This window comes from Perognathus longimembris, chromosome 23, assembly GCF_023159225.1.
Source record: "Perognathus longimembris pacificus isolate PPM17 chromosome 23, ASM2315922v1, whole genome shotgun sequence".
Classification (NCBI taxonomy): Eukaryota; Metazoa; Chordata; class Mammalia; order Rodentia; family Heteromyidae; genus Perognathus; species Perognathus longimembris.
The window spans coordinates 23225074-23244588 of NC_063183.1; the positions used below are offsets into that span (position 1 = coordinate 23225074).

A 19515-nucleotide genomic window follows, 5' to 3' on the forward strand; every position below is an offset into this window, starting at 1 on the left:
ATAACCCTAGTAACTTGGGAGGCTGAATTTGGAAGGATTGAGATTTAACACTAGTCTGGACAGAGGTCCTTGAGACCCCATTTCTCCCATAAAAGTGGGTAGTGGTGCATCTCTGTCATTGCTGCTGCTATATAGGAAACATAAGTAGAAGTATTGCAGTGCAGGCCAGCCTGGGCATAAATGTAGAAGTTCATTTGAAAAATAACCTAGAGCAAAAGGGGTGTGTGGCTCAAATGGTTAAGCATTAGCATAGCAAGAACGTGGTCCTGGGCTGGGAATATGGCCTAGTGGCAAGAGCACTTGCCTCCTACACATGAAGCTCTCGGTTCGATTCCCCAGCACCACATGTATTGAAAATGGCCAGAAGAGGCGCTGTGGCTCAGGTGGCAGAGTGCTAGCCTTGAGCAAGAAGAGGCCAGGGACAGTGCTCAGGCCCTGAGTCCAAGGCCCAGGACTGGCAAAAACAAAACAAAACAAAAAAAAGAACGTGGTCCTGAATGAGTTCAGATCTCAGTATCATGTTAACAAAATGCATAGGTTCTAAGCTTAAAGTGTCAAGAATTCTGTGGAAGGCTGTGAATTCAAAGTTTGTTGAAGTAAAAGTTCCATTTGAGTTAGTAATACAGCTTTGAGGAGAGAAATTGAAAACAAAATACATTAAAATTAGGGTAAAATGCATCTTTTACTTTCACTTAGAAATTTTGAATCTGTTTTCCCAGTGTATGGTGGTCCATGCCTGCAATCCCAGCAACTCTGGAGGTTGAGGAGTGAGAAATGAAATATTAAAGGCCAGCCTGGGCTATGTAGATACGCTATCTCAAAAATCAAAACCAAGCTGAGAGGGTGGCTTAAGTGGTAGAGTACTTCCTACCAAGCATGAGGCCCCAGATTAAGTCCTCTGTACTGCCACCCTCCTCCTGCACTGATCAGTTCTCTAGATTTCTAAAATTCTTTATTTGGGTATTCTTTATTCTGATAAATGGGACTACTTACTTAGTGATGTTGTATTGTATGTTAGAGATTATCACATTTTCTTGTAACAATTACACGCCTGTATCCTCTGTCTCTTAGGAAATTCAGGTGCAGAGCCTGAGTCTTACTTATTACCTTTTTTACATAGATGATGGTCATGTTGAGTGAATGAAGAAAGAAAAGAAGGAAGGAAGGAGAGAAGGAAGAAATATAAAGGGAATATAACATTTATGAACATAAACTGCTGGCAGGGAAGTATTTAACCAGAATTTTCGCTTAGGACTTGCTCTAACTATAGAATTTAATTAGAAAAAAATAAAGCATCAGTTGCTTATGGCACTTTTAATATTGTGCATAACAAAGTACACTAAAATATAAGAAACTGATTTTCAACTTAAATTTTTCTTCAGCAGGTTTTTCTCTCTCCCTTTTTCCCCAGTGGTGGGGATCAAACCACTGCATGCTACCCACTGAATTATGCTGCTAGCTTAAGAGTTATCGTATCATGAGATGTAGGACTTTGGTGATAATTTCCCAAAATTCATTTCCTCTTGATCTTCATGTTCATATAAAAGCATATGATGGCTAGACACTGGTGGCTTAGACCTACAATTCTAGCTACTCAGGAGTCTGAGATCAGGAGTATCACGGTTCAAAGATAGCTTGGGCAGAAAAGTCTGTGAGACTCTTGTCTCCAAAATAATCAACAAAAAGTCAGACTGGAGGTTTGGATCAAGTGATAGAGCCTCCAGCCAAGCAAATGTGAAGGCCTGAGTTAAAATACTGGTATTGGCACTACAAACAAATGACCAAACTAATGGCATGATGTGCCAGGTACTGTATCCCTTTACTCTTCTTAAATACTATGTAGTAAATGACATGCTATATTCTGCCTTAATTGTCATGTATTCCTGACCTTCCTATCATGTATTTCTGGTTTAACTGTCGTGCATTTTAGGCTTTCATAATACCAATGTATTAAGGAATGTATGAGGAATTTTGCTGATGTGATTTTTGTAAAATGCAAGTTTAATCTTGTTTTAAGTCTTGCTTCTACAAACATGACGGATTGGTTTGGAAGTGTCTTGGACTTTATGTCTTGTCATGGTATGAATACCAGAGACCTTTAGCTCTGTAGACAAACCAGCAGATTTTGAGAAACAGAGAGGTAGGGGTCCAGGAAGCACAAAGAGATGCTTGCTCATAAAAAAGACCTAACGAGTAAATTTGGGTTGGGCAAAATCCAACTGTTACTATGGATGATTAAAATGAAACATTTGAAAAATACGCACTTGGCAGATTAGGTTCTATCAAAATTCATATGAAGAATATATTTGTTTAGTATCTACATGTGTCAGATACACATAACAGATATAGCATATGCTGGTAAAGTGCAATTCACACTCCTCTTTGTCTCAGTAGTGGATGTTCGAGGGCGTGGTATATTTTGTTCTTGCTAGAGTCTTCATATAGAAGTTAAAATCCTAACAAATACATTTTAAAAGGAACTTGAAAGGAAATGGGGTTTGAATTATAGAAGTATAAAAAGAAAGCCAGAACTAAGCTGGATGAATGATTGCAAGGACTCGGTTATTGTTTATTTCTTCAGGTTCTGATTAATTTCTTCCTGTGTGAACTACAAACACATTTTATTTATCCACAGTGAAATTGTTTGATTGTTCTACTGATATATGTGACCCTCTTCCATTTTTCAGTTTTGTTTTTACAAATAGTTTGCTCTCATCTGTCAAACTGAATAATTTTGATATTGTTTGTCTTGAGAGACCTTAGGGTCACTTTGTCCAACTTAGGTGGTATTTTTGAGACACAATTGTGTACTGCCATTTTTACTTCTGTGATTCCTTCCCTCTTTCAGGTTTCCTTCTGTTGGCACAGTATTCTTGAATTTAATACTATCCACTGTGTTGTATACGTCAGCCCTTCACTTTGGTCTCTCCTCAGGAAGACCTGATTTTCTATATGGTTTAGTCCAGTTTAAATCAGTATTAGTAATGCTTGATGTGTATGCGATGATTTCCTTATTGTAAAAGTGACTCTCGGGTTGGATGGGGCCTACTTCAGAGTCTCTCTGGTGTGTTTAGTTTGTTTGAGCCATGAAAGTGATGTAAAAGATTCTTTGGGGGTATAGAATAAGCTTTTTTTTTTTTTTTCCATTTAGCATAAATGTTTTCCTGAGGCTTTTCCCCTTTCCTTTTCCTTTCCCCTGTTGCATAAAATACTAATAGTCCCACTGTGGATTTATGGGTAACAAATTTGCTGGATAACAAATCCCCAATGATAAACCCTTGAATATTTAGTCTGTTTAACAAAGATGTGCATTAAGAGATAGTATTCTTATTGTTGGAAAAGCATATAATAAATGAGGTTAGTAAAATAAAAGAAATAAGAGATAGTGTTGGAATAAATTTAAAAGTATAAGTGTAATGATAAATTAGTTTTTCAACATAACTCCCTTTATAACAAGTAGAATGTGTATTGTGTGTTGTGCTTGCATATATGGTCAAGAATTTTCTGTTAGTTGGCCAGAGTCATTTTATGAAAAGGCACAGTTAAAAAAAAGAATAGTTTATTATCTCCTTGTGTAAGTGAAATGGTTAAAGGAGACCCAAATAATACCAATAGCTTTAAAAAAAAAAAGACACGATTGGACAATAGTAATTCAAGCAAGAGTTCTGTTTGCCACATCATTGTCACTCTGTTTTGAACAAGATATGTTTGACTTCTCAGTTACTTCCTGCAGTAGTTTCCTAAGGATTTGTTTCTTCTCCTAGAATCCTCAGTCACGTGGAAAGACCTAGGAGATTGGAACAAGTGGAAAGTTAGCATAGTCCTAACATAAAGGATGTGAAAGTGGACATAAAATGACAGAGAAGAGAAAATAGACAATGTTGATAATTATTACTAGCTTTCTGGTGGTACTAGAGACTGAACTCAGGGTCTGGTGCTTGCCAGGAAGGCACTCACTCCACCTTTTGAGCCACACTTTGAGCTATAACAATGTTCAAAGAGTCAAATTGTTGGCTTTTTGAAATCAGTAAGTATACCCTACTGTAGTAAGTACCCCTTGCAGATCCCTGTTGAAGTATGAAGTCTGCTCACATGGACTATGGAGTTTGCGATAAGTTTGACTTGTGTAATTACTGTTCAAATCCAGATACGAGGATTTTCCATCATATCCAAGTTTTCCTTTATTCTTAGTGTCTCTCTAGGCAGCCAGCAACCTGCTAGTATGTGTCACCATATGTAGCTTTTTGGCTATTCTAGAATTATATATAAGTGGGATACACTGTGTGTATCTTTTGTGTCTTCCTGAAAGTGCATATTATAAGTAGTCTGAACCTTTTTATTGCAGAATATTTTGTCATTGTATGTATGTGACAGTATCTTTCATTGTTGGTAGGTTATTACCATATGTGAGCTTTATGGGAAATATACCAAGCACAGGCCAAATTAGGAGATAGAAACCACACATTAATTTGAAGAGAAGTTATGTGATGAATTTCTGCCAGGTACTAGTGGTTCACACCTATAAACTGAGCTACCCTGGAGGCTGAAATCTCAGGATCAAGGTTCAAAAGGAGCCCTGGCTCCCAAAAGTCTGTGAGATTGTTATCTCCATTTAACCACCACAAAGCTAGAAGTGGAGCTGTGACTCAAGTGGTAGAGTGCTAGTAGCCTTGAGCAAAAAAAATTGTGAGATAATGCCCAGGTCCTGAGTTCAAGCACCAGGACTGCACCAATAAATAAATAAATAAAAATTACTAACTGCATTTTTGAGGATTAGTTACTATAAGGGGAAGAAAGAAGGAAAGAAAACAAGCAAACAAGAAACCCCACACACTCTAAAGACTGAACAGAAGGAGATTAGCCAAGAAAGCAAGGCATTTGTATGGGATTTCTTCCAGGTTAAATTCAGATATTACTGACACAGGATTTTGTTTCCCTGTGACCCATTTCCCATTCCTGGAGTGGATCATTGTTATTACTTCTCTTGTGTATTCTTCAAAACATTTGATGCATATTTTGTATCACTAACAGAAATGTTCTCTACAGAACTGTGGCTATATGTATTCACCCCCCTTTTGTATTTAAAAAAATAATATTATACTATGCTCCCTTTTCTGTAGTTTTCCCCCTTTCAAAATACCTAAAGTAACATAGAAAATTTTGATTTTATTATATGTAAAATGATTTTGTTATATGTAAAAATTTTGTTTTCTTTTTTCAGCATTGTTATGCAGTTGTACGATATACTACCAGTTTATTAGTACACTTGTTTTCAATCCTTTGTGACTATAAACAGTGCTATGATGAATAATCCTTTTGAGTGTTTTCCAACACCAGTAACCAGTTCTCTTAACTGAGTGTTAAGCAGTCGTTTAATTCAGTTTTGGCAGAAAATACCTGGAGTTAGCACAGACTTAAGGGCTCCATCCCACAACCCCTGTCCTGGTTTCAGACATGGTCCCAAATCCTTAGCCCCCCACCATTCTACCAACCTGTTGTCTATTGTGGGTGCCTATGGTTTCTCTTATGGTTAATGTGCTAAAAGGACTCTGGGAACTTAGGAAAGCAGTTCCCTTATTAATGCTAGTTTATTACAAAGGCCAGATGTAAGAGATGCAAAGGATAAATAAAGTGTGTGGGAAGGCCCTTGCTGGTGCAGTTCTTTCTAGCACCTCAGTTCATCACCTGTTATTGTGCAATCATTTTCACAGAGCTTCATCTCTTGACTCTCTCAATCTCCCATCACTGATCTGACTGGAGCTGAAATCACAATCTTCTCATCCCAGTGTCTTTATTGACCAGCTCCATCCTGAGGCCATCTGGGGTGCCAGCCTGGGCAAGCTGCTAGGTCCCTGTATTAGCATAAACTCAATGTGATTGCTATAGACTCTTGAACAGATACAAAGTGACTACTGTCGTGCAGGACAGTCCAGCGGCTTTAGGGGCTTTGTGCCTCTAGGGCCACAGGCCAATATATTTGCCATTATACCACAGTCTTGTAGTATGGAAGTGATTTTACCTATGTACAAGTGGGAATAAGATGAATTCCTAGGAGTAGAATTCCTGTATCAAAAGCTGTGTACATTTATAATGTTGATTGCTTTTGTTTATTTATTTATTTCTAGCAGTTTTCCTATCAATTTGTTCAGATCATCTATATAGTGACTAGTGTTACAACAACTCATACCACTCAAATTTATATTAGGTTTTAAACAGGGTATTGTTTCGTTTGTTCTTGGGAATTGAACCTGAGCTTTTTTTCTGTGCCTGCTAGGTAAGTGCTATACCAATGAGCTTCATTCTCAGCTCCAACAACAAGCTTTAATGGTACTCTTCAAAATACCTACTTGTAAGGAAAAAAAATAGCCGAACATAATTATTGTTTTGTAGTTTTCATAAAGAACACAGTAAAAATTCTGTTACGGTCAGACTTCTGTAGCCATTATAAAAGACACGGTACACTTATAGTTTAGTAGTGATAGCTGATATGTTGTCTTTTTTTTTATATCTCCTATGTGCCAAGAATTATATTAATTACCTACACTATAATCTATATTCCTTAAAAAATAATCCCACATGGAGTTTATTATCTTCATTTTTCAGACTGGAAGCTTGGGCTTATGAATATTAGACTTAAGATTTGTTTTCTTGTCAAATCTTAAGCCTAGATCAAACCTTAAGCCTTCCACTCTTTTACAAGTCTCCTTCTTTAAGCAGAATTTTATAAGAAAAATTTGGTTAGTGTATTTTCCAAATAGACATTGTATGACCTATCCATATTTTGCAAATTAAAAAAAATAAACTTGTTTAAGATTGGAATGCTTTTAATTTCAGGGTTTTTTTTTCCCCTCTCCCTACCCCATTTTGCAGACATTTCAACCTACGAATGAAGAGGGACACATCCCTTTTTAGTGATGAATTTAAAGTAGAAACATCAAATAAAGTACTTGATTATGATACCTCTCATATTTACACTGGACATATTTATGGTAAGTTGAATCTTAACAGAATCCTTAAAAAATTTTTTTTCCACACAAGAAAATACATGTTTGTAAATGTAAGCAAAGAAAAGGTGGTATACTTTCTTAGAAAACAGACTTTATAACCCTGGAGGCAGAAAAAAATGGCAGACCCCCTTTCCATTTGGCTCTCCAAAGTGTCCTAGGAGACTCAGACCCTCAAGAATCCAGCTTGCCGATTCAGGGTCCTTGAACTTGGAGTTCTGTGCTCAGCAGCCTACTGCCTGAGCTCAAGTTCAGTGCTGGATGATTTCTGAGAATGCATTAGATGAGAGTGATGTGTTGCAGAGATGGGAAGAAGTGATTGGGATTCTAACACCTGCTCCAGAGAGAGATAACCACAAGTAGCCATTACTTGGGAGATGTCATAGGTGCCACAAGACAATCCTGGCTGGTTGTGCACATCCTTCCCTCAGCCTCCCACACATCAGGCCACCTCCCCTGTGTGTCAGAAGCCTGAGCTCCTCTAGCCATAAGCTTTAATAAGGTGTCAGTCACTTCTTTAGCCTGTATGACCAGTCCCGATAAATGTGGTAAGTTTTGCATGTTCTTTTTGCTGTTATTATATAAAGCCCTGAGGAGGGTGAGTAAATGGCCTTTGAAAACTGAACTAGTCTTTGGATCTATCCTTACCTATAAGTTTAATAGTGAATTTTAATGTTTAAAAGTTAAAATTAATTTAGACTTTCTCAAGACTTCAAAGTGCTAATTTTTGAAAGATTTTAATGCCTTCTATAATTTTCTGATCTTCCAAGGAAGAAATTAGCAGTAACTACTGTTTTTATAAGAAATAGGGGGAAAAAACTGTTAAGATCATCTTAGCCAAAAATAATGTGACAAAATTATTCATAGAAAAATCTTGCCAGCTGTGCACTGGTGGCTCACACCTGTAATCCTAGCTACACAGGAGGCTGAGATCTAAGGATCACAGTTTGAAGCAGGAAAGTCCCTAAAACTCTTACCTCCAATAAACTACTGAGAAGAAGCTGGAAGTGGCACTGTAACTCAAGTGGTAGAGCGCTAGCCTTGAGCAGAAAGAAGCTCAAGGATAGTACCCATGCCCAGAGTTCAAACCTGGGACTGGCCAAAAAAAAAAAAAAAAAAAATCTTGCCAGGTCCTTCTAACTTAGAATGTATTTGCTTTTCTTCACAATTCTAACAAATTTATTTACTACAGCATTTTTAAAAAAGTGGAGAGAGACATGGGTACCACATTTAATTCACCAGAAAGTTCCATCTAATACCAATGTAAGAGGATCATATCTATTACGGAAGTTATAAAAAGCCTTATCTTGGCCTGGGAATGTGGCTTAGTGGTAGAGTGCTTGCCTAGCATGCATGAAGCCCTGGGTTTGATTCCTTGGCACCACATAAGCAGAAAAGGCCAGAAGTGGCGCTGTGGCTCAAGAGGTAGAGTGCTAGCCTTGAGCAAAGGCCCTGAATCCAAGCCCCAGGACTGGCCAAAAAAAAAAAAAAAAAAAAAAGCCTTGTCTTTCCCATTTACTCCACATTGATACATATTCAGGATGATCTTTAGCTATTAAGATAAACTGAAATTTTATCTCTGCAGAGGGACTTTCAAGATTGTAACTATGGAAAATAAACTACTTAAAGAATTGTTTCCTTGGGCTGGGAATATGGCCTAGTGGCAAGAGAGCTCGCCTCGTATACATGAAGCCCTGGGTTCGGTTCTCCAGCACCACATATATAGAAAACGGCCAGAAGTGGCGCTGTGGCTCAAGTGGCAGAGTGCTAGCCTTGAGCAAAAAGAAGCCAGGGACAGTGCTCAGGTCCTGAGTACAAATCCCAGGACTGGCCAAAAAAAACAAGAATTGTTTCCTATTTTTTGATTATATAAGATAAATAAGGCATTTTTATATTTAAGCCTTCTCATATACAGACTAACTCTGTTTATTAAATGAAGGATTTTATGTTTCAGGCACTAGTAATATGATTGTCATATAAGAGAGATGTTTGGATTTTCTTGGTTGTTAATAAATAGCTGTGTATGTTTTAACTAGTCACTGGTTGCTATTCATATTTCATATGTAATTTAATGTATTTTATGTAAGAATTTCCCACTGCAAATTGGTATTGAGAATATTTGAAAAATATGTACAATAAAAAATGGCTTTTTAAAGGGAGCTGAATTTACCATTCATGTGCAAAACTAAATTTTTGTGGATTTGTTGCTTTCAATTACTAGGTGAAGAAGGGAGTTTCAGCCATGGGTCTGTTATTGATGGGAGATTTGAAGGATTCATCAAGACTCGCGGTGGCACTTTTTATATTGAGCCAGCAGAGAGATATATTAAAGACCGAATTCTGCCATTCCACTCTGTCATTTATCATGAAGATGATATTAGTAAGTATTTAAAACATGTGGAGACAAATGGAGCCTGAACACCCCCTCCCCCCAGCTAAAAAAATAGTTTCAAGGGGCAAAGTCTCAATTGAATGAATAATGGGGCATTACGTTGTGGCAAATGTCAATCCCTCTCAGCCCTACTTTGTTGATAGGAGACAATGTGTTCTATTTGAGCTACTGGTCAACCAAGTCTGATAGAACTGGAAATCACATTCTGATATCAGCTGCTTTCTTTAGTGGGTGTGGCCTACTGAAGGCACATCATTATGTTCTTATGGAATATTCTGTAGCTATTTGTATAACATTGAAGAGTACTTTAGGTACATTTTGTAAGTTTCTGAATCATTTCAGTGTTTCTTTTTGGAATCTTTTGAAATAGATGACTTCAGCTTGGTAAGATTCCCAAGTTTATCTTGGATTTTTTCCCCCCAGAATTCTATCATAGTCTTTATACAATGGTAATTTATCTGGAGAATTCTTTTTCTGTGTTTTAAGAATAGAAAATTTATTATAGACTTCATCTTTTAATCCTGTCATTGTTTGTGTATCTGTAGTCATCCAGTCATAAAAATGCTACATTAAAATAACATAGAAACACATTTCTCTAATTTTTATACCTTTTGAATACTCATTTCTTTATATGGTAATTAAGAGAGGCTTTCCATTTTTGTCTCTTTTCCTAACCTGGCAACTTCTTCCCAGATTCATTTTCTTTCCTGTACATGGGAATCTATTATCAATATTTAATTCTTATAAAATGCTGACAAACTTTACTTTTATATTTTGCTCCATTGGCTTTACAACTCTTGTCTTTAGTCTGTCCAAATGCTTATTATCACTGTTGCTCAATTACAGTTGAAAATAGCATGGTTATACTAAGTGGGATGTATTTATTCCCACTCATAAGTTCATTAATGTTACTTGCCTGTATTTTCACTTAGCCTTTACTTAAGTCATTTTCCAACTTCAATCCCTGATATTTCAAACTCTACATTTCTTTTCCACTTCCTAACCACAGTCCTCTTTTGTAAGTAGGAATATGAATTCCTTTGCCTTCCTTCCTTTTTGCTGACAGAATTTTTATCCACCTGTCTGCACTTTGCTTTGACGTTTTCCTAGCAATTTAATCTTTTTGGAGACTTACCTGCACATACAGTTGTTTTTTTTTTGTGTGTGTGTGTGTGTCTTTTGTTCCTTTAGTATTCCAAGTGTCATTTATCTATGCAGCATGTTCTTCATAAATACTTGCTAAAATCTTGAAGTAGTTTCCTTAGAATGTTTTCTCAAAATCAAATGAGAACTCTTTTGGGAAAAGCAAGAGGAGAAAAGAGTAATTTGACAGATTATCTTTTCCTCACAATCATTCTGTAATCACACCTTCTCTTTGTTTCCACTTATCTTCTGTCTTTTTTTTTCCTGTTGTGATTTTTCTTATATGTTTTCTCTGGATTGCTTTCTTGCGCTATCTACTGTGTGTTGTTTAAATACATTCTGTTTTTTGTTCTCTACTTTCATTTCCTTCTTGTAACAGAATTATATTTTTCCCATGTTGCACTCCATAGTAACTTCCGAATATCTTCATTTAAGCAGCATTTCATCATTTGATGTCAATGATAGTATCAAACTTAAAAGTAGTAGTGTTTTAGAGTCATTTTGTTTGTGATATCACTTCTAAGTAGAAATGTAGTGAGTGATCTGAGAATCAGAAGAGTGGAAGGAACTGCCTGTAGCCTAGTTTCTACATGTTTACTAACTTAGGCAATTTTCCCTTTGAAGACCTAGTTTTCATATATTGCCCAGGCAGGCCTTTATCTGGTTAGCTTTCTGTCTTGGTCTCCTCAATAGCTGAAATAATATGTAGGTACTACTCTGCCCTACTTCAGTTGCTTACTTTTGACAAATTATCTGAAAAACTGTCTACTTAACCATGATTTTTTAAAGCATGTATTAACCTTTCAGTTTCTGAATAGTTACTGTAGTCCAGATTCTAGACCAAGACTGGCAAGCTTTTTCTGTACAGAGACACCTAGTAAATATTTTTGGCATTAGGAACCATGTGAATTCTGTTGGAAGTTGCTCAGTTCTGCCATTGTATAAAAACAGCCAGTGAACCATAAATAACCATGGCTGTTTTCCAGTACAACTTTATTGACAATTAAATTTGGTTTTCACATGATAGCAAATATCATTCTTTTGATTTTTTTCAACTGTTTAAAAATATACAAGCAGGCATGCCAGTCAGAAGTAGGCCTTACTGGTCCTGCAAGCTGTCATTTATCTACTCTCATTTTAGGTGATTGATAGATAAATTTAATTGGCTCTGTAACCTCTCTGTATTGGAAGGTTGTAAGTGACAGTAGTAGTAAGAATAGTTGTTCCTTAGTATGTACCTGCCATTATTAAACTTCTTCGCGTGAATTGTCTCATTTCATCCTCATAATAACTGTGAAGTGTAAGAAGATGTATTAGCCCTATTTCATAGGTGACGAAAAGGCTTGGAAAACGCATGTCACTTCACCTCATGTTCTTTACTGTATGCTCTTTTGCTACACTTGTGAAGAAAAATGAAATTCTCACTGCCTGTTACTTGAAGGATTTCTGAGCTTTTGCTGAAATCTGTTAGCCTCTTCTGAAATCATGCTTGGCTTCCATGGCTATTTTAGGCCAGATTCCTTCCTTAATATATTTAGGATTGGATCCTCTTCCCCTACTCTATCCCATGTTTTTGAAAACTAGGCCCATGGTAGCCCAGCCCAGGTTCTCAACTGGTGATTCCCCTACTTCATCGTCTCCAGTTCTGGGGTTTCAGGTGCAGAGCACCACAACCAGCAGCAATGGAGGTTTTATTTTACAATGAATTAAAAAAAAACAACACATGCTCATTAATGTATATTGTTATTGTTGTATAACTTACTTAACCACCAGTGGTTTATTTTCACAACTAAAGTACTATGTTCTTGTTTATATGAATACTATTTTGGCAGCTATAGGCCTAACTGTATGAAACCCCCATGGAAAATGATAGTATTAAACTTAAAAGTAGTAGTGCTTAGAATGACTCCTTAGGGAGTGCTTTTGTGGTCGTACCCTAACTCAAACACAGCTTTTAGCAAAAATATTTAATAGCTTCTCCAGGTGCTCTGATGTGATGTGATAACTATGTCTAGTTACCAGTCTGAAATTCACACTTGTCCAGTTCTGCGCTGAGGTAGTAAAAAAGCACACTCTCTTAGGACATAGAAGTGTGAACAATTATGACAAGGTAAGAATATCACTTAGTCCTCTGCTCCCCCCAAGCACAGCTTGTTTTGAGGAAACTGAGAAAAACATTGCCCAACATAATAGAAGTAATCTCTACGCAGACAGCTTCTGAGAATATCTGACTGTCATTGCTCAGAATCATTTGATGTATTAGTGTTTCCTGGCACTCTTTTGGGCACTGCCTATTAATTTTTCTTAGGCTATGCATCCACAGAAATATGTCATCTTTGAATCAAGACATTTTATAGAAAGCTACAGGATAAATACATTAGTGTATTCTTTTCACTTTAAATTTGTAATATATTTTCCTGTGTGTGGTATAGAAGAGCCCAGTAAGCTTGAATTTACCTGTGCTTTTTTGTAGTGTGGATTCCTACTGTCAGCATGGTAGTTGGTCATAGCTGTATGGTCTTTGTTTTCCTTGGGCTTTAGGGAATACTTAGTTAGAAATAATAGATCCTTAAAAATGAAATAAAAAGAAGCCAAGTTGGTGGCACTCACCTGTATTCTTTGCACTAAGAGGTTGAGGGGTGAAGATTGTCCGTTTGAGGCCAACCTTGGCTATAAATTGGGCAAAACAAAAGAAAACAACAGAAAAAAAAAAGTCAGATAAAAAGTGACAAGTAATGGGGCTAGGAATATGGCTTAGTGGTAGACTGTTTGCCTAGCAAGCACGAAGCCCTGGGTTCGATTCCTCAGTACCACCACATAAACAGAAAAAGCTGGAAGTGGCCCAAGTGGTAGAGTGTTACCTTTGAGCAAAAGAAGCTCAGGGACAGTGTCCAGGCTCTTAGTTCAAGCCCAGGACTGGCCAAAAAAAAAAAAAGCAACAAGTAAAAAAAACAAAACTGTTTGTTACCAAACAACATAAAAGCATCCTAGAAGGTGAAATTATATTTGAGAAGTTTCTCCATTTTCTTTTGAGAACTACCCTTCTATGATTCTGTTTTACAGTGTTTAATAAAAAGAATTGGGGTCTTAACCATGCAATCTAGGATTGTAGTTACCATGCAATTTAAAATGTAGCTTTCAATGTACTTGGAAGTCAGTGGTTGTGTTTCAGAACAGATTAGTTTGTCAATATTTGGTTTGTAGTAAAATTTTGAATTTGAAAGCTTTTACTTAAGACTTCACAATTAGGTACATTTTAAAAGTCTAAATCGTGACTGAAATCCTAGTTAGTTGGAAGGCTGAGATCTGGAGGATAATGGTTTGAGGTTCGCCCTGGACAAAAATGTTCTCTAAGTCCTACCTCAGGCAGTAAAACTTTTTGTTGTTGTTGCCAGTTCTGGGACTTGAACTCAGAGCCTGAGTATGTCCCTGAGCTTCTTTTGCTCAAGGCTAGCACTTGAGCCACAGCACTGCTTCTCGGCCTTTTCTGTTTATGTGGTGGTACTAAGGAATCAAACCCAGGGCTTCATGCATGCTAGGCAAGCACTCTACCACTAAGCCACATTCCCAGCCTTAGCCAGGAAAACTGGGTGCAGTGGTACAATGCTTACCATCCCAGCTATTTGGAAAGCATAAATGGGAACATCACAGACCTGACCAAAAAGTGAGAGCCTATTTTAAAAATAACAAAATAAAAAAACCCTGACTTTAGAATGACTGCCTAGGAAATACACAGCCCTAAGTTCAAACCTAGAACTTCCCTCTTTCAAAAAAAAAGAAAAAAAATCAGCATATTTTATTTTAGGGTATTGTGTCTTCATCATACCTAGTCAGCAGACTGTTTATGGAAAATAGAGTTGTTTGTAGTCAACAGAAGATTGGCATAGCGCTGAGCATAACAGAATTTGATAATTTTAGGATTGCACTGGAATTCGACACCCTGTAGTTTAAGAATGATGAAAACTGCACTTTAAAGAGGCTTAGATCAGTGTGTGAGGTATGTTATGACAAGGGCCTCTCCTTCCTAGCTTCCATTCCAGTAGTTTATTGTTTATTTTGCCTGCCTGCCTTTCCTTTCTTCCTTCCTTCCTTCCTTCCTTCCTTCCTTCCTTCCTTCCTTCCTTCCTTCCTTCCTTCCTTCCTTCCTTCCTTCCTTCCTCCCTCCCTCCCTCCCTCCCTCCCTCCCTCCCTCCCTCCCTCCCTCCCTTCCTCCCTTCCTTCCTTCCTTCCTCCCTTTCTCCCTTCCTCCCTTCCTCCCTTCCTCCCTTCCTTCCTTTCGCTGTTGTATCCAAAGGAGAGAATAGTTTTTGAGTGTTTCTGTTTTTATACTATGCTGGGGTTAAATCTAAGGCTTTGGACATACTAACATATACTTTAACACTTAGCTACACATCTCGCCCCAGTGTAGTTTAAAGGTTGGTGAAAGTGAAGGCCTCAGTAATAATAAAGACAGTTGGAATTGGAATTAAATTTGGATTAAGCAAATAAAAACTTAGGGAAAAGCTAACATTATTTTAAAGTGTGGCATCATTATTGATTCAACTGCAGGGTAATCATGTTCATGTTCACTACTAAAAAATTAGAGCAAATTTATCTTTCAGATCCAAGTTTTATGAGTGATTATAGGAAAACAAGAGAAAACATTATTTAGGGCTAAATAGGGAAAATTGGAGGTAAAGGTCAGTGTTCTGCATTCATTACAATGTAGTTGATGTTTATACTAATGACCACGGGAGAAAGCTTGAGAACTTCGGTCTATGCTTCCCTACCTATTCTTTGGAAGAACTACTTCTAGAGAAATGTTGTGTGATCTACTTCATTATACAAGTGTTATTGTGTTCATTCAGAAGTAATGTTCATTTTTATGGTAATCGTGTTTATACTCTCACCAAACTCATGATCTTTCACAATGACACTCAGGTGTCATCTCTCCAAATTTCTGACTTCTCAGTTCTGGGTGCCCTCTTTACTGCTGTGCTTGTATTGGTGAGTTCTCACTGTGGGTTTTTTTTTTTAAGTTCATGTTCATTATATATTATTTTATAGGAACAGATGCACATAGGCATTGTGCCTTTGTGCTTACTGTGTTTTGAATGCAGCAGTGTGCAGGTCTTTTTGGCCATGTGGTTGACCTTTGAGAAGAAGCATGGAAGAAACCTGGCTGTTGGTTAGATGAATAAATCCCGTGTTTAATACTGTGTAGATGCTTATAGAGGCATCTTAATGCCCAGAGGGTTAAACTTCAATGTGATTCTGATACTGGACTATAAGCTCTTTTGAGTGTACCTATTTTATGTCATTTATTTTTGTACCTATATTGAATACAATTAAGGATAATATACATATTCAGGTAGGAAATTTGTATGCATTCAGGCCTCCCCTCCCCACCTTCAGTGTTGGTGATTACTTTCAGGGCCTACCATTAGCTAGGTAAGTGTTCTGCCACTAAGCTGCTTCAAACCCCAGCCCTAGACCTTAGTTTTGAATGTCTTCTTTTTAATAGTGGATCTGAAAAGTAGTTAGAGATTTGATCCACATTTTCCAAACTGTAGGAACAATTTAAAGTGGTAGATAAATCCTTACCTATTGCAACTGGAAGAAAGGCTAAAAGGAAGTTATTAGACCCAGCATTTTACATGTCTTTGACTAATGGATGACCTTTAAAAAAGAGGTATGGAAATGAATTTCTGGCTGAAAAATTAACTTCAACCAATATTTATTACCTATGAATGTACAGGAATGATTAAGATTTGTAAAGAATATCTGAGGACAAATTCTCAGTAATTAGGTCAGCATGTGATAAAAAAAAAAAAACAACAACTGTAACACAAATGCCATTAAAGCACTGGAGGCTAACCTTACAGAGATTTGAGGAGTCTTCTCAAGGGTTGTGGCATTTGGTTGACGTTTGGCTGCCAGAGAAGAGAACCTGTGAGGATAGGAGTTATTCCTCTGCAACATTTCCTCTTACTTGCTACGAATTTTAGAAAAGAAGAAACAAATGGACATCCTCCTGGGATATCTGGGAGCCACCCATTTACTGCTGTGGATGGACTTTATAGTACCAATTGAATAAATACAAATCTGTGTTACCAAGTATTCAAGTCTTAGTTAGATTTCTGTCACTGTGACAAATTACTTGGCCACAATCAACTTACAAGGTGAAAAGGTTGATTTTGGCTCATGGTTTTCGGGATTTCAGACCATGGCCTGTGGGTGCAGAGGAGACCTATTCATGTTATAATGTCTGGAAAGCAAGAGAAAGGGGAGGAAAGAGGCCTGGGCCCCAATTACCTAACTTCCTTTCTACTAGGCTTCAGCTACTAAAGGTACTACTACCTTACTGTAACTCTACAGGTAACCAAGCCTTTTGCACATGGGTGTTCGATACATGCTTCTAGTCCATAACAGGGGTTTAATAATTGATTTATTTCTTCATCGACATTATATGAGGGCCTATTCAATGTAAGACTTTAGATTCCATGGATACTAGTGGTGTCTTTGGGGATTTCAGCCTTTAGTAGTTCTGTTTGTAATAGATAAGATATTAAAGCAGCACTTCCTGTGTTGATCTGACTCTCACAATCCCCTTGGCTCCCTGCACTAATAACCCTTCCTTTGAAAACGAGAGGTGAGGAGTGGCATACCTGGCCCAGCTCCCCACTTGTGTTTCATGGAAGATCAGTGTTGTATTAGTGATAAAGGGGGCTGTCTTTCACCTTCTTCCTCTTCTCAGTCACACTACACCCCTGTTGCTATGCTCCTTGCCTTCCCAAAGCAGATATTGGACCTGGGGGTTGTAGCTGGGTAATGGGGACAAAGGGACACCTGTCCACTGGAGTTGGAAGAGAAAGAACCACTTGGAGGCCTTCCTGCCTTCCAAACTCTTCCTCTTTGGGGGTAGGAAAGGAAGCCTGTTCCCTCTTTTATTTGTAGTCCTTGTTATTTTTCACAATTTTTGAAATTAATGTGAGTTTTCTTAGGTAAAGACTCTACCTCATGATTCCCTCTTGATGTATTAACCAAGTAATTGTTATGCATTAGCTGACTATAGAGTCGTTCTAGTTTAATTTCAATTAGTATTTGATTGGATGAGTTGACTCATAGAATGTTATTGAAGAGATTACAACTACCTTTGACTATTAGTTATAACCAAGACCTTGGACTTTGAGTCAAGTTCTTAACCTGCCAGTCTTGTGGATGAGGGGTGCTTTCCTGAGAGCCGTGAGGTTATAGGAAGTGTTTTTTGCAGTCAGTGTTGAGCAAAGGATCTGAACTTTCAGTGTTTACCTTAGGTGGATTGGACAATTGAGAGTTAACTAGAGCAATTTCCTGTTTGAGTGTCACAGTATATGTATTATCTATATTTGTGTTTCTTACAACAAAACAAAAGTAAGAGTTTTGCATGCAGAGGAACTGGAAGAAAGGCCATAGATTCAAAGCTGATCTTTGTTTTAAACAGGCTGGGTATTTTACCCCCATGACTCATTCTTTGTGAAAGAATATGCTGTTTGGCCTTTTCACGGAACCACAGTGCATCCTATGATTTTGCATCTCAATGAGGACTTATTCATTAGTTGAACAAAGGGTTTTTTCTAGAAATGGGATTATATTGTCAGTAATTCTAGAGAGAAAATGTCATTGTCTGTTTTTTATAGTTGTGTTGACTAGGGAAAATGGGCTCTTTTAGAAGTTTTGGGGAAGTATATGGGAAATATCTTTTATTTGACCTTTTTTTTTTCTGTTGAGAGAGTTTTGTGCTGACAGAACTTGAAACATACCATAAATAGTGTTTTGTTGCATTGGGCATTTAATTTTACCCTGCATATCAAGCTTTCAAAAAGAATTGTGATATACAAAATATAATTTACAGAGAAACAAACTTATAATTTTGTTTAAACACTAATTCTGCGGTTAATTTTTAAATTAGAGTATGCTTGATAAGTGGCTTTTCTTCCTCTACATGTTAATAACCATAGTTTTGGTGTTTTAATAGTTTTAATAGCCATAATGTTAAATAACAATAGAATTTTATTACTTAAAAGAGTTTGTAGGGCTGGGAATGTGGCCTAGTGGTAGAGTGCCTGCCTCATGTATATGAAGCCCTGGGTTCGATTCCCCAGCACCACATAAATAGAAAAAGCCAGAGGTGGTGCTATGGCTCAATAGGTAGAGTGCTAGCTTTGAGCAAAAAGAAGCCAGGGGCAGTGCTCAGGCCCTGAGTTCAAACCCCAGGACTGGCAAAAAAAAAAAAAAAGAGTTTGTAATGTTTTTTAAAAGGTTTTATATTAATGAAATAACTTAATTTCTTCCATTTGTCATTGAGATCGCTTTGCATAGTTTCAAAAGCTCTCAGGATCAGTTTTCTGGCCTGTGCTACTAGATAAAGTGAGATGACTGTCTTATATTAACCAGGCAGGTGAGTTGAGAGTCGACCCGGAGGCAGATGTACATCAAGGAACTGCTTCAGGTTCTAGGTCATGACTTCTGAGCCAGAATTACCAGCTTTTCTCCAGACCAGTACAGCTACTGGAATGGAAGTAGAGAGTTGAATTCAAACAAGATTATTTGGTTGCATGTGAGGGGATAGAGGACAGAGGATTTGACGATGAGTACAGTAATTATGTTAATAATAATAGCAGTAGTCAACTATGGAGTTTAGACTTAGTAAGGAGGAGAAATCCTATCCAGTGAGCGACCGTGAACAAGGTGATAGATTGAAGGCCTGTACTGATGGTAAAGCAGAAAAGGTAGTGGTGAAACACCATGGCTGAAAGTTGAAGTTTTAAAAGGATTTACTTGACCAGTAATATTAAAAAACAAAACAAAACCATAGCCAGAAATGAACAGGCAAACCAGTGACTTCCAGAATGCTTCCATTCTCTGAGTATTTGCTCATGATTAGATTCAGTTGACATTTTTGGCAGAAATAGTGCGTAGGAGAAGTGGAATATTTCTTACTGTGTCACACCAGGA

At 37.4% G+C, this 19515-nt stretch overlaps 1 protein-coding gene across 1 annotated transcript in view; it reads left to right on the top strand.

Moving 5' to 3' along the window:
- The window catches only part of Adam10 (ADAM metallopeptidase domain 10), an 81522-nt gene that overhangs the window by 27704 nt on the left and 34303 nt on the right, over positions 1-19515 (top strand). The window contains exons 3-4 of the mRNA XM_048331694.1: positions 6871-6989; positions 9226-9384. Coding sequence (XP_048187651.1) covers positions 6871-6989; positions 9226-9384 — 278 coding nt within the window. The remainder of the gene's footprint in view (positions 1-6870; positions 6990-9225; positions 9385-19515) is intronic.